The sequence below is a fragment of the Sesamum indicum genome, linkage group LG8 (genome assembly GCF_026168435.1).
Source record: "Sesamum indicum cultivar Baizhima isolate 11 linkage group LG8, ASM2616843v1, whole genome shotgun sequence".
NCBI lineage: Eukaryota > Viridiplantae > Streptophyta > Magnoliopsida > Lamiales > Pedaliaceae > Sesamum > Sesamum indicum.
In genome coordinates this window covers 3,399,384-3,412,136 of record NC_142664.1, presented here as the reverse complement: position 1 = coordinate 3,412,136, position 12,753 = coordinate 3,399,384, and the positions used below count along the sequence as shown (strand labels likewise).

General features: G+C 35.7%; 2 protein-coding genes across 3 annotated transcripts; both read left to right on the top strand.

The window, feature by feature from the left end:
- Nucleotides 1–416: 416 nt before the first annotated feature.
- LOC105167637 (BAG family molecular chaperone regulator 8, chloroplastic) lies at nucleotides 417–2,214 on the top strand. The gene is made up of 2 exons (XM_011087429.3): nucleotides 417–1,074; nucleotides 1,202–2,214. The coding sequence occupies exons 1-2, from the start codon at nucleotides 535–537 to the stop codon at nucleotides 1,997–1,999; spliced, it is 1,338 nt and encodes a 445-aa protein (XP_011085731.2). The 5' UTR covers nucleotides 417–534; the 3' UTR covers nucleotides 2,000–2,214.
- Nucleotides 2,215–4,411: 2,197 nt separating this feature from the next.
- LOC105167636 (putative galacturonosyltransferase 14) lies at nucleotides 4,412–12,319 on the top strand. Of its 2 annotated transcripts, XM_088884074.1 has the most exons (7): nucleotides 4,412–5,241; nucleotides 6,740–6,795; nucleotides 6,931–7,086; nucleotides 8,096–8,686; nucleotides 9,377–9,679; nucleotides 10,459–10,688; nucleotides 11,926–12,319. In XM_088884074.1, exons 1-7 carry the CDS (start codon nucleotides 5,010–5,012, stop codon nucleotides 12,041–12,043), a joined length of 1,686 nt encoding a protein of 561 aa, XP_088740200.1. In that variant the 5' UTR covers nucleotides 4,412–5,009; the 3' UTR covers nucleotides 12,044–12,319. The 2 variants fall into 2 exon arrangements, with proteins under 2 accessions (XP_088740200.1, XP_011085730.2); XM_011087428.3 differs by lacking the exon at nucleotides 11,926–12,319 and having other exon boundaries at nucleotides 4,414–5,241; nucleotides 10,459–11,460.
- The last annotated feature ends 434 nt before the right edge of the window (nucleotides 12,320–12,753 follow it).

Genomic DNA, 12,753 nt, shown 5'->3' with positions numbered 1-12,753 from the left:
AGTAAATAATAACGGATTTCGACGTTATAGTAGTATTAAGTATGTATTAATATTGAGAGTAAATCAAAATGAATTTTTATGAGGCGTGGCATAATTATTAAAAATTAGAAATATTTTTTTAATATTTTATAGAATAATGTAATTTTTCAATTATGGTTGAAATTGATATTTCTGTTTTTTTTAAATATAATAAAAAACACGATTATCTGTAATTGTAAAATACTCACTTAATTTATAATTTTTTAAAGATAAAAAAAATTAATGAAGACTAATGAATGGCACAAATTATTTAACATCAATTAAAATTTAAAGAATTTTGAGTATTTATAATATTTTAAATAATAAAACAATATTTATAAATTTACAAGGTAAACGTGACGTGTAAAACATTTATAAATTCTAATCAGTTCAATGTCATTGTCCCTTGGGAATAAACGGCAACATCAATAGAAAAGAATCAAAACCCTTAATCTTAAAACCATCAAATTCGAACAACAGCTCAACTCTGCAAAGATTTCCACCGGAAAGACAGTAATGGCTTCTCACCACCACCCGTGCCACCTCCCAGCCGCCGCCAGCCCCGCCTCCTGTTACTGCCACTGTTGCTACGCCACCTACACTCCGTGCCTCCACCATCCTCCACCGCCGCCGGATTCCCACCTCCACCATCCGCCGTATCAGCCCAATCTCTATTCAGGCATATCCCACCTACCAAACTTAAACCAGTACCATGACCATTTTCAAGAACAGTATTTCCAAGAAGGAAGACAGACCCACCCCAGAGTTTCCTCCCTCCTCCACCGGATCGCTGCTCTCGAGTCCTCCCTGCGCCGCCGTTCTTCTCAGACCTCCTCCTCCCAATCCCTCCGTGACGCCGCTGCGCGCACCATTCAAACCCACTTTAGAGCCTTCCTAGTGCGCAGATCAAGAACGCTCCGGCAGCTCAAGGAGCTTGCTTCCATTAAGTCAACTCTCGGCATTCTCAAATCCTCAGTTTCTGAAAGAACCCAGTTCGATTATGACGCCATCTATCGTAAAGCTATGAACTTGCTTCTCAAACTCGACACCATTCAGGTGAAAAAGAGAGTTTTTTTATTTTATATATATATATATATATAACATCCGCATTTTAGTTTTCGTATGAGGTCAATCAAGGTCGGATCTGATGTGTTTCTCTTTTCTTTGTGTTTGTCCTTTGAAGGGTGGTGATCCAATGATTAGGGATGGAAAAAGCTCAATAACCAGAGAATTGAATAGATTTTTGGATTCTATTCAGGGGTTTTGTTTGGAAACGAGGGTGCTTTCAAGTGGAGTAAATATGAGGTACAGAGGGAATGATTTGAAATCTAGGGTTTCCAGTTCTGAAAGAAAACTGGGCAATGTGAAATGTGGGGATTTGAAGAGAGTTAATGTGGAGAAACTGAGAGGTCTAGTTGAAAGAATTGATAAATTAGCTGAGGAGCTTGATGAGGAGCAAGGTGAAGTACTCCAAGTCCCTAACAATGACTCTTTGATAAGAAAACATGCTGTTCCAGGACATAGAAGTGGGGGTTTGGTGAAGGAGCATAGTCGGTTTCAGCCCAAAGTGAAGAAAAATGTGAGCTTTGTAGAAAATGGGAAGGTTTACAGGGTAATGAGGAGGAATCATGAGCCGTTTTTGGAGGAGTACTGCGATGACACAATTGATAGGGACAATTTGGTTGATGCTGAGAAAGAGCTTGAGGATGATCTTTGTCGAGAAATTGAATATATTGGGGTATCTTCAAAGGTGGCTGAGGATGACGATGATGATCTGGAAGTACGCTCGGAAAATGAAGGTTCTTTGCCCAGCAGTGATGATGAGAAAAATCCAAGAAATTGCCCAAAGAGCAAAGGTAACTCTGAAAGGAAGCGGCATGACCAGGATGGCACTGATGACTTCATTTTCCATGCTTCATTGCCTGTGAAGATGGAAATAAGAGGTGACTCAGTCGACAAAAGGAAGAAAATTGCTGAATAACATTTAGTCCATAGCAGTGTCTTTCTTGCATACGCTTGTGATTTTGAAGATAGCTAAGTAACATTTAGTTGATTAAAGTGTCTTGCGTAATGTTGTGACTTGAAGAAACCATGCCAGGTTGTTGTTTCGGAGTGTTGAAATAATTCATTAATTTGCACTTTGTATCAGACAGTGTGGGAAGAATTTGATTTCAAAATATGAAGTTGGGTGATAAACATGTTCTTTTCCTCTGCGCACATAATATTAGCTTCTTGAAGTTTAGAGCTTAATGTCTGTATCTTTTGTACTGGCTGCTCTTTGTATGACATTTGAGTTTATCGTCATCCTCTATACTCAATATTCAGCAAGACTTAGAGCATCGAAAGGGTCCTTCGATACTACACCAGTGGCTGCCGTTTTCACCCAAAGAGTTGCGATAACTATTGCAGGCACAGTAAGCACATGTTAAGATGAGTGTTGTGTTCCATTTCTGATTCCCTTGAGTTTGTGTCTTGCTGGTAGCTGAGGCAGAATGGTTACAGGATTTCACTCTTGAGCTCTCTGTGCAGGTCGAGTCATAATTCTTGTAAGCCTTTTAGATTTAACTTAGGTTTCGTTTGGATGAAACGATTTGAATTCGAGACAATGATTAATAAAAGATTTCAAATATCTCCAGACAAAAGACGGGAAAAATTTGAAATTCATCCATATTTTACAAACTATTAAGTCCTCTTTAATGATATGAAGTAATTATTACTAGAGATTTGAAATTTCTACCTTCAAACCTATCAGCCCAAACACAATATCGATTCAGTTACCAGAAGAGACTTTTTAACATCGTGTGTGGCTTAGACCATATTTGATTAGAATTTAGATGATGCTTTCAGCATCTACAACTTCTCATCATTTCCACTTGCCAAACAATCCCTTATGGCATATTTGAATCGATGAATTTAAATTTAAAAAAAATAATTAGAAAAAAAAATCACATGAATTCATATAATTGCTTTTTGAAATATACAAATATTCGATAAAGTACATTCAAAATTAGAGTTGAAGTAATTGAAATTTTTTAAATTTAAAATTTATCCAAACAAATCTAATGAATTCAAGATTTGAAATTCATGAATTTGAATTTAGTTTTTATTTTTCATTTAGCATTTAATTTAATATCTTAGTCCGTGCATACCACGCTATTATAAAAGTAAACCTTTTGTAGTACAATTTTTTAAATATTTGAATTTATCCTTAAATTCATTTATTTCCTTTCCAGACAAATTTGGTCATAATAGTAATTTCAAATTCTTTTTAATAATCTCACAATTTTATAATTTTTTTCCTCTCTATTTTACATCACAATTTTTTTATATGCTCACAGGGACTGCATATAGTGACGGCTAGTAACTTTAAGATACATGAAATAATGACTGATTAATGGGGTCATTTGTCAAAGTTTGTTATATTTTTGGGGTTTTCTTGTCATGGGTGAATACCTAGGGGCGTAAATGCAAAATCGTCCAATTACAGTCACCACAGTTTCTTTAGTACATGAAAATAGTTCAACTACCTATTTTTATGAAATTCTAATTAACTTCCAATCTAATCAACTAGTGTTATAAAAGATTAAATATTCTCTATCATAATTCATATTTTATATTTTTTTTCTAATTTTAATAAAAAAAATGTGATCCTGAATTAATATTTTCTAAATGTTTATAAACTAATGTGATTCACATATTTATATGTATGTTTTTATTTTGATAATTTACAATAATTATACCAAGTTATAGATAACGTTTACCAAACCAAAGAAAAAAAATTCATCTCGAGATAACATTTGAGATTTTTCTAAAATATCAATTACCTTAAAATTAATTGACTTAATTTATTATTTAAAATTATTATTTTAGTGTAAATTGAAATACGTTATTTGATATCTGGTCTGAATTTAGATTATTTTGTATTTTTGAGTTAAATAAAATTGAAATTTAAAAAAATAAAAAAATAATATGGTATTAGATCTTTTAGTTGTGAAAGCATATAATTTAAAGGGAAAATGCAAGTAATCCCTTTGTGATATTGTAAATGAGCAAATTATCTATTTATAAAAAAATAAATAACAATTTACCTCCATATATTTTTTAAAATGAAGTAATTTACCTCACTGTATAAGGGGGTAAATTATTTCATCTTAAAGAGTACAAGGGATATTGTTGTATTTTTTCCATAAGGGGCTAAAGTGCTATTTATAATATCACTGGGATAAATTGCTATTCACCCTATAATTTAATTTTGAATAATTTAGGAGGACCAAATAGTAATTCTATATAGTTGAGGGGGCAAAATGAAATTTAGAGAAAATTTTATACTTTCCCGACCATTTTAGTCAAATTGAATGCATAATTGGGAATATAGTGTAAGGAGAGAAAGGGAATATTATTACAGATCGGAACCGATCAGCCAATCAAAATTAAAGAGCTCGCAATAACACGAAATACTTTCTCTCTCTACGTTCACTTCTCCGACTTCCGATCCAGAGAGAGAAACTCAATCATCAGCCATTTTAATCAACACGAAGCGGCAAAAATTTCAGAGAGAGGGAGAGGGAGAGAGCGAGACAGAATTAGCTTGCTTTGTTACGATGATTTAACTGATGCGTGAATCTCATTCAATGGTTTTCATTGATTCATTTGCAGAAAGTCATCGTACATGTATATAGATACAGGAATGGGGGAAGCAACCGGAAACCCTAAGGTTAGTGGATTTGTTCGGGATTTTGTGGAATAGGAATTTGAATGCGGTGGAATGCATCGCTCCGGGGGAAAATCAGGATTGTTGAATAGCCTTGGTGGGGGATCTGATGGTGAAGAGTCCGTTGACATTTCGTAGGAAATTTTTAGACCCGTTTTATTCAAGGAGTGTGTGCATTGATAATATTGGGGGCAGGGGTGGCGGTGGTGGTGCGAGCGGTCGTTTGTTGAATTGGAGGAGGGTAGAAGGAGGAAGAGGAGGGTAGTGGCGGAGGAGGAAGATGCAGCTGCACTTCTCACCTAGCATGAGAAGTATAACAATATCTTCGAGCAGCAATGGAGGAAATGGCAATGGGGGAGTCGGAGATTTGATGAAGATCAAGGTTGCAGCTCGCCACATTTCTTATCGCACGCTCTTCCACACCATTCTGATACTTGCGTTTTTGTTACCTTTTGTGTTCATTCTCACCGCCCTCGTCACACTTGAAGGTGTCAACAAGTGTTCCACGTTCGGTACTTTCCCTCATTTTCCTTCACCAGCAGTTTTTATTGATATCTTGTTGACATGATTGGGTTTATAAATGATTTTACCGTCTGATTTAGTTTTACATAAATTGGGATTATTTCCGGCAATTGGTTTAAACTGATAATTTGGTTGCAACTTCTGAAGTTTTGTGGTTATGTGGGATTTGATTTATGATTTGTGCTGTAGACGCTGAGATTCTTATGGGCCTATTTATAATAGGCAATCTGAAGTCGTTTTAAAGAAGCTACTTATTGATGTGAATAGAGTTTCTACATCAACCAACGAGCAGGAAAGGTTGTGCTTTTGGGTCGTATTTGCTGCCTCATTTCTGCAATTTTTCTCAATTCAGGAGTAGCAAGCCTTTTTCATTTTCTTCTTCCAAAATATTTTGAAATAGGTTTTACTTTTAGGATATAGCATTTTGTTTCCGATGGGGCAAGCCGCCAGATCATTGAACACCAAATGAGAATTTCTGCTAATGGCTTAAAGCTGGAATATCTGTACTGATCTACCATACAGTAGTAGACGAGCTGATTCTTTTGCTAACTTGCATGTGCTATCTGGGCTTATAACTTCTGTCTGTGCGGGTATGTTTAAAGCACTACCACAGATGTATGACCCATTTAGAAGCAAACTTCTCTTGATCCTTTACGAACATTATGGTTTGTGTTGCAACTAAATACAAGAGAAAAGGAACAAACTGTGGAACTTCAGTATAATTCTCAATCATGCGTTAGAAACTTATGAATATCCCTTATCTATGCCGCCACATGAGACTGTTACAAGGCTCCATCAAGTTCTTCCTATTAGTGTAGTCTTTCCTCTTTTCATTTGGAATTGCCGTTGGTTCTTAATTATGGGCTTGTAACTTTTCGGTCTTTTGCAATTAATGTTTCTCCACTCTTTGGTTCAACCTGTCCTTTTGTTATTTTGCCAACACAATAAAGATTTTGGTTTCCTCCGAATCACCTTCTTGCCTTTGAGAATTGTCTAATGTTCAAAATCAATTGCCTGCAATGGCTTTCTGGGAGAGCTAGAGGTGCTGGACCATATTAATCTCTCCTTTAGCTCTCATCTTGAGTGCTACTTTGTGCATGCTCTGAAACTGAAATACCTGGGCAAAATTTCTTCTCATACAAGAATTAAATACTTTTGTTTGCTTCTTGTTTCAGTTTGTTTCTCTGTCATTTGCATTGGTTCACTACAAGAATTCTTTATTATTTTTTATGACTTATGATAGTTTACTATCTCTAGAGCATATTGTTACGATCTTGTTTTCAATATTATGCTACATTGCAAGTTTCTACGCGAATGAATGTCTGAGAGAAACTGATAAGAGAATCATTAGCTTTGTGTATGGACCTACTTACTAGTCTTGTTTTGTCGCCCACCAACATTCGTAGCTCTTTCTTTTCTTATGTGCACTGAAAAAGTTGTCATATTTGGAATTTTATGGTTTGAAATATGCTTTACTATCTATTTCAGATTGTTTAGGACGACGGTTGGGGCCAAAGCTTCTTGGTAGAACGGATGATTCTGGGGTAAAATTCTATTGTTATCTTCTTTGACACTTGTATCAATTTGATTATGTTGTACTGCATTACTGACAAAATTAGTTACCAACAATACAGTTCTGGCAACACCCTGAAACTTTATTATTGTTGTTGCTATGACAGAGGCTGGTCAAGGACTTTGTTAAAGTCCTGAATCAAGTGAACTCTGAGAAGGTCCCTGATAACTTAAAGCTCCCAGACTCTTTTAGTCAACTTGTTTCTGAAATGAAGAACAACAAGTACAGTGCAAAGGAGTTTGCAATACTTTTGAAAGGAATGGTATGTGTTCTTTGATCATTGTCCTCTGTCTCTGTTGATAAATTCACGTATATTTTGTTGTATTTCACTACCCTTATGTCCATTATTTAGCTCATTCCACATATGTGGATTGTGGGGGGAAAATGCTTCTTACTTCTGAGCTTTCTCTTTGATCTCCTAGACTCAACCCTGATCCATCTGGTATAGTAACTTTTCCATTTGTTTGATGTTAACTTTCCATGTTGACCTCTTATGATAAACCATATATTTAATTGAATAAATTTATGAAAAAGCGAGGGCTGGATCCGCAGTTTTGAACTAATTGTTAATCAGCCCCTTTCATTCAGGCATACTAGAAGTTAATGTAGGAATACAACATGGGGTGGATCAAACTTTTGTCTTAATAGGCCATTTGTCATTCAGTTGGAAATCCGACATCATGTACATCCTCTACTCAGCAATTCCAGTTGTTTATATGAAACAAAAATTTGTTTTACCATTTAACTCATGTACTTCATAGTTCTGTAGTTAAAGATCAATGCACACTCCACATTAATGGCCTAATCTGTCTTGCTATGGCATAGACGTGTTTTCTCCAGTGACTTGAATTGGCTGTTGGAAAGAGCTGAAGTTGAAGGCTAAAAAACTTTACTTGAAGTTAAAGCAGCTGCACCATTATGGTGATCCAGATAGTTTATGTTCTCAGATGATATGCTATGACGAGACAGAAATGAAATGTGCAGTGGAAAAGTGTGATCCTCTCATAATTGTGATATATAGATGCTTCTAAAAAGCAATAATTTTATGGCTTAAGAAAAAGATGTGTTTCCCCCTTCATCATGTTTTGTTGAAGTCACAAATTTGTCTTCAACATCTTCTGCTATTGCGATAACAGGATTATTGCCTTACAGAGACGGTCATAATCATTGTGTGCCCCAATATTAAGTCTACTTACTTATTAGATTTTCCTAGGCAAGTTTTGTTCCAGAAGTAATTCTCTTAGTTTGAAAATCATCTTTTTGCCCAACAGATGGAGAGATCTGAAAAGGAGATCCGGGAGTCCAAGTTCGCAGAGCTAATGAATAAACACTTTGCAGCAAGTGCAATTCCTAAGTCTATTCATTGTCTCTCATTGAGGTTGACCGATGAATATTCTTCCAATGCTCATGCACGCAGGCAGTTACCTTCCCCGGAGTTGCTTCCTTTGCTTTCGGACAACTCCTACCATCATTTTGTGTTGTCAACAGACAACATTCTTGCTGCTTCAGTTGTTGTGACATCTGCTGTCCAGTCATCTCTAAACCCTGAAAAGATTATTTTCCATGTGATAACCGACAAGAAAACTTATGCAGGCATGCACTCATGGTTTGCCCTAAATCCTATGTATCCTGCTATAGTTGAAGTTAAAGGTATTCATCAATTTGATTGGTTAACAAGAGAGAATGTCCCAGTTCTTGAAGCCGTTGAGAACCACAATGGGATACGGAATTACTACCATGGAAATCACATTGCAGGGGCCAATCTTAGTGATACAACCCCGCGGACGTTTGCTTCAAAATTACAGGCTAGAAGTCCAAAGTATATCTCATTGCTCAACCATCTTCGCATATACCTTCCAGAGGTAATCAGTTGGAATTGAGCGTATATATATCAATGTTGTATCTTTTTTTATTCTTTTCTTTTTATTTATAATTTTGTTCTTGGATTTATTTTGAAATGGCTTATGATAGTTGAACATGTCTACTGTCTACATTATGAAACCATCAACGGTAAAATGCAGATATGCCATTTGACAGACTTCAATCTGTTAGCATTTTCAGCCTGTATAGAAACAAATAATTCACTGGAAAGCCACAGCTAGCAGGGGGTAAAATTGTATTCCAATTATATGAGTAAATTGACACAAATAATTTAGTTCCCCGAATAATGAGCTCCTTCAGATGAACCTGGGACTTTGATATTTTAGTCGGTTCTGAAGTTTTAATGAAAAATTTGCCCTTCAACTTATTTATTTATTTGAACTGCAAGTTCTTATTTAAGAGTTTTTTTCCTGTTAATCAGAAGAGGTTGATTGATCCATGATTTATGGAGAAAACCTTGTTGGTTAAGTAGATTATGCTTTTCATATTTGTGTAAATAACTAGGATTTTCCTGGCACATGCTGCGTGTGGTTTCATATTCCAAACTAGTGTATTTTGTCAGGTTATAGCTGGGATTGAGAATTGGTTCCATATTTATCTTGCTGACTTGGTCTAGTGTCTAGTACTTGTCATTCTTATTCAAATCTGAGAATATTTGTTATGTTATGCAGCTCTTTCCAAACCTTGATAAGGTGGTTTTCTTAGATGATGATGTTGTAATTCAACGTGATCTGACTCCTCTTTGGGAAATTGACCTCAATGGAAAAGTTAATGGAGCTGTTGAAACTTGTAAAGGCGAAGATGAGTGGGTTATGTCTAAGCGGTTCAAGAATTATTTCAACTTCTCCCATCCACTTATATCAAAGAATCTGAATCCAGATGAATGTGCATGGGCGTATGGGATGAATATCTTTGACCTGCGTGCATGGCGAAAGACAAATATCAGAGATACTTATCACTCCTGGCTAAAGGAGGTACATTAAGTTTCCCCATCTAATATATTTAGTCAGTTATCTGTCTTACTCTTTGTATGGTTTTTACTTACATATAACTATTGTTTAGTTCAAAAAAGGGTTTTATAATAAAGATTCACCATCTTTATCTGCAAGCATGTGGATCCCTTGTGCAGATTTTTACCTGTGTATTCGTTATGGTCACTATTGTGCAACAACTTCTTGTACATCAAATTATCAATAAGTGCTAAAGGAGGGTACGTACTTGTTTGTGTTTTGGTTTCTGTACAATAGTAAAGCAGATCCCTTGTGCAGCTTTTCACCAGTGTATTCATTATAGTCGCTATTGTGCAACAACTTCTTGTATATCAAATTATCAATATATGATAAAGGAGGGTACGTACTTGTTTGTGTTTTGGTTTCTGTACAATAGTATTGCAGACCCTTGTGCAGCTTTTTCCTGCGTATTCATTATAGTCACTATTGTGCAACAACTTCTTGTATATCACATTATCAATATGTGCTAAAGGAGGGTCACGTCCTTGTTTGTGTTTTGGTTTCTGTACTGGCACTGGACAAGATATATATGGCTTTCTTAAGTTTTAGACTCCCGGTTCCTGTTGAACCCTACAATCAATAATGAGGTTCAAGTTGCGTGTTTGTCCATATGTGTGCCATTTCACCTTACTAAGCTGCTTTAACAAGTCCTTCGTTGTTGATGAGTCCAATTGAAATATGTCTGCTTGTCCCCTTTACCTTTTATGCTTGTATTTTCTTACTGAAGTTTTTTGTTATCGCAGAATCTAAAATCAAACCTGACATTATGGAAACTTGGAACTCTTCCTCCTGCTTTGATTGCATTCAAGGGTCACGTTCACCCAATCGATCCGTCTTGGCACATGCTTGGGTTGGGCTATCAGAATAAGACCAAAGTTGAAAATGTGAAAAATGCGGCGGTGATTCACTTCAACGGCCAGTCAAAACCATGGTTGGAGATTGGCTTTGAGCATCTCCGCCCATTTTGGACCAAGTACGTTAACTACTCTAATGATTTTATTAGGAATTGCCACGTCTTGGAGTAGTTATCAACCAATGCCAATGTGCACCATTGAAATTATGGGACAAAGGATGTAATACTATGGTCTATGCTTTAAGTCTCTTAGGCAGGTATCGATATCTCAATATTTGGTTCCCGCAAACTCAAAAACCTGTTCAAACGGTGACATATGAAATCCGGATTTTGCTGCCTTGTCGCCATTTCCTGAAGAAGACGTCACTTATTGCTAGGCTGGGCATGAGAATCATTCTTTCAGTCTGTAAAGTAGCAGTTGTTCATCTTTGACGTTATTTTTTGACCTTCATCATGGGGTCTCTCACCTGTTTCTTAGAGCTCAGAAGGGAATAATGGTATTTTGCACGAGAGGACGAACAGAGACGTAGGATTCAGGTCCTCTGTAAGGTTCCCACTCTGGCCCCATTGGCCATATAGATTATTCTTTTCCCTCTATTTGTTTTCATTTCCTGTTCAGATTTTTGTTGCAATTCCCCATTTTTCTTCTTCTTCTTTTTTTTTCAATGGTTGTTCTGCTGATATTATATGTTACTGGCTATTCTCTCTCAGGTAGGTTGTGGAGGTTAATACAGAAACCTGATTTGAGTTAGGGAACAAGATAGTTTTTACATGTCAGTTATATCTCTTGTGTATGATTCTGTGTTGCTACACATTCTTAGATGTGCAGATTATTCTTTTTTTGAAATTTTGAAATTCAATATCAATCTTGTATACATATTTGTTGCTTAAATTGCTCTCTGATTTCTTCACTTCTCTCAACGAGTTAACATGGTCTATTTATGGTTGTTTTCTTGTTGTAGTGCTTGTGTCGTTGCCCCCCTCCCTCCTTTTTTTCTTTTCTTTTTTTTTCCCAAGAATACGATTTATTACATTATTCCGCCTGTGTCAATATAAAAAATTAATCTATTACATTTATAATTTCAAATTAATTATTTCATTGAAACGAAACAAAGAAAATAACAAACTAACATAAAATTACATTTGTGGATTTCAAATGCATTACATTTTAATTATAAAACGTGGCTTGGCTGTGCAAAACAGCCAAAGATTGTCTTGCCTCAAATGGTTGCGACTGGGAAGTTGTGTTGAAGATGAGGTTTTATTTCAACCTACAATTGTAGTAATACCCGGACTTGGATCAATAATAGTTGGACGGGTTGAATCTTGGGTTTTGATTAAATGTCGTGTTTTCCAGCCAAATGGCGACTAGAAGACTGCACGATTGGGAAGGCTTGTTTGAACAGTTGGAAAAAAGGGCGCGATTGATTTTGGAGGCGGATTCAAAACTAGAAGCAAAAGCAACATCGTTTTGAGGAAATTAGGACGGAAGCAGATTATTGGAAAATTTAGCTCTGATGCCCATTTCTCAGCTGGGCATACAACAAAACACGTGGATAACGAGGATTTGTGTCTAGCTGGGGGACTGTGGAGTTGCCCTTTTGAACCTTTTTGCAGAACAAAAGAGCCAACCAAACTGCAAGTTGAAAACGAAGGACGAGCATATTGTTTTTTGAATTTATTGTCATTTTCAGCTTTTGTCGTTTGTTAATTTTTGTGGCAATTTCGTGTAAAAAAGCCAAGGATGTGTAATTGGGTTCATTATCAAGAAATTTAAAGTTTATTTTCTTCCTCAATCTTTGTCTCTCTTCTTCTCACACCCCAGTTCTTGTTTTTCTACAGTTTTCTCCCAAAATCATTACATAAAATTCGACCTATTGCCGTTCCTAATAATATGACTTTAAGTTTATTCATAATCAATCAATCGCAAATCAATTATTATAATACAATGTTAGTTTTTATATGAATTCCCCCAACTATTTTTTCTCGATTGTTTTAAATTTTTAACTATTAAAATTCATTATAATCATTCACTCTATCAAATATGAATCAATTTGCAAAAGTGATGAAGATTTTTAAACCAATATCTCCAGCCTTTTTTTAAAAAAAAAAAAAGAAAAAGAAAAACCCTATATCTTGCCTAAATTACTTTACCAATTTTAAAGATGAAAATAAACAACAAAAA

Excerpts from the sequence above, each read along its gene's own strand:
- LOC105167637 (XM_011087429.3), top strand. The coding sequence starts at position 535 with ATGGCTTCTCACCACCACCCGTGCCACCTCCCAGCCGCCGCCAGCCCC. Across the intron at positions 1,075-1,201 it reads TCAAACTCGACACCATTCAG|GGTGGTGATCCAATGATTAG; the intron begins GTGAAAAAGAGA and ends TGTCCTTTGAAG.
- LOC105167636 (XM_088884074.1), top strand. The coding sequence starts at position 5,010 with ATGCAGCTGCACTTCTCACCTAGCATGAGAAGTATAACAATATCTTCG. Across the intron at positions 5,242-6,739 it reads CAACAAGTGTTCCACGTTCG|ATTGTTTAGGACGACGGTTG; the intron begins GTACTTTCCCTC and ends TATCTATTTCAG. Across the intron at positions 9,680-10,458 it reads ATCACTCCTGGCTAAAGGAG|AATCTAAAATCAAACCTGAC; the intron begins GTACATTAAGTT and ends TTGTTATCGCAG.